The 3614-nt window shown below is 54.9% G+C and overlaps 1 protein-coding gene across 1 annotated transcript; it reads left to right on the forward strand.

The window, feature by feature from the left end:
• Positions 1-2461: 2461 nt before the first annotated feature.
• On the forward strand, positions 2462-3084 carry LOC127297564 (pollen allergen Lol p 3-like). The gene has a single exon (XM_051327887.2). It carries the CDS (start codon positions 2526-2528, stop codon positions 2883-2885), a length of 360 nt encoding a protein of 119 aa, XP_051183847.1. The 5' UTR covers positions 2462-2525; the 3' UTR covers positions 2886-3084.
• The last annotated feature ends 530 nt before the right edge of the window (positions 3085-3614 follow it).

The following is a 3614-nucleotide window of genomic DNA, read 5'->3' on the forward strand; positions in this document are numbered from 1 at the left end:
GCCGAATCTGTCAGGTAACTGCGGATGTCGGCTCTGCGGTTGTCGGTAGGATCATGCCTGAACATCGGCTCTGCAGTCATGGTCCAATGCCGATTCCCCTGCCCTCGCAAACCGATGTAAACCCATACTCCAGTCTTCCGTCACCCGCTAGATTGATGCCGAATGCCGCCGAAAACGTATGGCACGGACAATACGGGGCGGCTGCTGAATTGGTCTCTATTTCGACTGCACTGCTCGAGAGAGGTTCACACTTCGCCGTGCCGGCCGATGTCTCCTCGCCGGCCTTCCTTTGTTTGATGTCCCACCGGGCGTGCCAGAATGTGTTGACGTCCGAAACCCACCGGCGGGCAGCGACGGGCAACACCGTAGAGCCGGGAACAACCTAGGGCTGCGGCTGGCCGAGGTCCCTCCGAGCGACGGCCCGCAAAGCCTTCTGGTCACACGTCCGATGCTGATTGCAAGGGCGTGCCACCTGACCTATACCTGGCCAGGAAGGTGATGGAGATGCCTCGCTTAGTTTCCTGCATGGCATACATGTAAACATTAAATACGAGCCTCGATCGGCTCTCAGGTTATCCTGTGAATCGGCTCAAGGAGCCGGTCCACCCATGATTCGTACGGGGTGCACGAATATATGGTGGTCCTGCTTGATCAAGATAAAGCTAATGAGATCTACGACGATTTAGGGTTTTCACCGCATAATCGGATCATCCTACTCAGGATTGGGCCTCGCGGCCACGCACGGTGATCGTAAGCCGATCCTAGACAAGGCCTAAAAACCAACACGAGGTTGATCCCCGGAACATCCTGTCTAGGACTAGCAAACGACACCCTACGTGCCGCTGGATCCTCCCGCCCTTTGTAAGGCCTAACTATTGCAGATATTAAACTAATCCTTGATGAACAAGGAGCAACCGTAACGGATCGGATCTACTAAATAATGATCAAGCGGGGTGCCGCCCCTACACCTAAGATAGGTATAAGGGCGGCTAGACATGCAAGGGTTGCACTACGATAGCATGTTACACGAAGAACTATGCTAACCCTAACACATCTATGATAACTACGTTGCTCGCCATCAAAAAGGCTTCAGTACGAGCAACGCATGAACAACGTGGAGCTTGTGCTGCCTAGATCGCAAGATGCGATCTAGGCAGCATGTTGCTTACCGGTAGAAACCCTCGAGACGAAGGAGTTGGCGATGCGCCGAGATTGATTTGGTTGGTTGAACGTTGGTTGTTGTTTATTCCATAAACCCTAGATACATATTTATAGTCCAGGGGACTTTCTAATTTAGGCGTGCACCTAACCGTGCACGGGTAAAACTCTATCTAAGATACGATCTACTATATTACAGATATATGGGCAATCTAGCCCAACTTTGCATATAAGGCCGATCTACGTATTTTCTCCGTATATAATCTTCAAGCCCATCTTAATCGTGGCCCACCTCTGACTTGGTCAAATTCCGGTGATAACAGATGTATGGCATAATAGGCATCTGGACTTAAAAATCCGGGCGTTTGACACAGATGCCCTCGTGCTCCTTCGTCACGCGCGTGAGGTCGGCGAGTCGCTCCTCGATGGCGGCGTTGATGTTCGCCAGCGCGAGATCCTCCTCGTTGACGGGCTCCTCCGCGGCGGCCGCCCCCTCCTCCGCGGCCTCGTACCAGCCGTCCGCGGTCTCGTGCCAGCCCTCCGCGGCCGCCTCCACCATCTCCGCGTCACCGGCCTTCTGTGCCGCCGCCTCGGCAGCGACGCGGAGCGCCTCGTCGTCGGCGACCCACCGCGAGTCCGCGCGCTCCTCCTCCACCGTCTGCGGGAACCTGGCCCGGGCGGCGAGGGAGAGCTTGGCCCATGTGGCCTGCAGGGTGCGCGGCATGGCGACGGAGAAGGTGGAGGGGAGAGGATGGTGTTGCGGTCTGTGTGAGACCGCCGCCGTCTTTTATAGCCGGCGGCCTGGCGGGAAACTTGGGCGGTCGCTCGCGCCAATGGCGTTTTCGCGCGCGCGGGAACCTTGGTGCGCGCGGGAACTTTCCCGCGCGTTCCACCGCCCACCATGGCTGTCCCGTCGAGGCCTGCCATGGCGCAGCGCCGCGCAAGGAAGACGAACCACGTGGCGTCTCTTTGGGTCGCCGCGTTGGGCGCAGCGTGCGACCCAAACGGACACGCGGACGCGGGGCGCTGTCCGCGTGTCCGGGCGGCGACCCAAACGGCCCAAAACGAACGGCCCAGCGCGTCCGTTTGGGTCGCGCGGTTGGAGATGCCCTAAATGGTCAGGTCAGACCGCCATAATAATCACAGAGGACCTGCATGCAGTGCGCTAGCTAGCCTCCCCGCTGGTGGTGGCGAGACACATATGCATCCATGGTCGACCGGAGGTTACGGCCAGCCAGCGACACCAACGGAGCAACGCTCCCCGGGCGAGTTCGTTCCCCTACATAAATACCACCGGCATCATTCATCAGTATCCACACAAGCTCGCAGAAGCAGCACATATAGAAACACAAAGCAAGCAAACCGAGATGGCTTTCTCAAGGACGATGCTGGCGGTGGCGGTTCTGGCCGCCCTGGTCGTCGGCGCGATGTCCACAAAGGTGGACTTGACGGTAGAGAAAGGTTCTGACGCGAAGACGCTGGTGCTGAACATCAAGTACACGAGGCCAGGAGACACCCTGGCGGAGGTGGAGCTCCGGCAGCACGGCTCGGAGGAGTGGGAGCCCATGACGAAGAAGGGCAACCTGTGGGAGGTGAAGAGCGCCAAGCCGCTCACCGGCCCAATGAACTTCCGCTTCCTGTCCAAGGGCGGCATGAAGAACGTCTTCGACGAGGTCATCCCCACCGCCTTCAAGGTCGGCAAAACCTACACCCCGGAGTATAACTGAAGATCCAGTGATCCATTCGACATCCATCCATCCAAGCTTCCCTCATGTTTTCTTTTCAAGATTGTTTCGTAACATAGCATGCATGCGTTACACGGGATGATGCGCATGCATGTATAGTACTATGAATAAGTGTGTATTCGCCTGACTGTCTTTGAGGTGTGGTAGGAGAGGCAAAGTGAAGAATGTGTTTGTCTTCCCATCTTTTTGTGTAACCAAATCACTACAGGAATGGACGCATATACCGACGGCCAGCTACCCTCGGCGTAGCCACGCCTGGCCCTCGGCGTAGGCTACGCCGACGGCAGCGCGCCCTCGGCGTATGGCGTCGGTGTTTAGGTCCCTCGGCATAGACAATATTGCCGTCGGCGTAGCCCGGCCTACGCCGACGGCAAAACCGTCGGCATACAAATTTTAAAAATTCGAATTTTCTTTTTTTCAAAAAAAAATTCAAAAAAAAATTGGAAAAAAAATATTTTTTCTATATGCCGACGGCTTTAATTTTTTTACACCGTTTTTTTTCTTTTTTTTTACTTATTTATCTTTCACCATACACTTTTAACTCTAAGTACACTTAATCTTAGGTTAAATTACAATCATGGTTAAACTTCCCAGTCGGTCACCCATCCTCACACTACTCCAACCTCAGCACGCTTAACTTCTTGGTTCCATTCGGATGAGCTTCCCTTAAAGAATTGACACCTTGCTGATAATAATAGCCTATCAACTCTA

Source organism: Lolium perenne, chromosome 4 (genome assembly GCF_019359855.2).
Source record: "Lolium perenne isolate Kyuss_39 chromosome 4, Kyuss_2.0, whole genome shotgun sequence".
Classification (NCBI taxonomy): domain Eukaryota; kingdom Viridiplantae; phylum Streptophyta; class Magnoliopsida; order Poales; family Poaceae; genus Lolium; species Lolium perenne.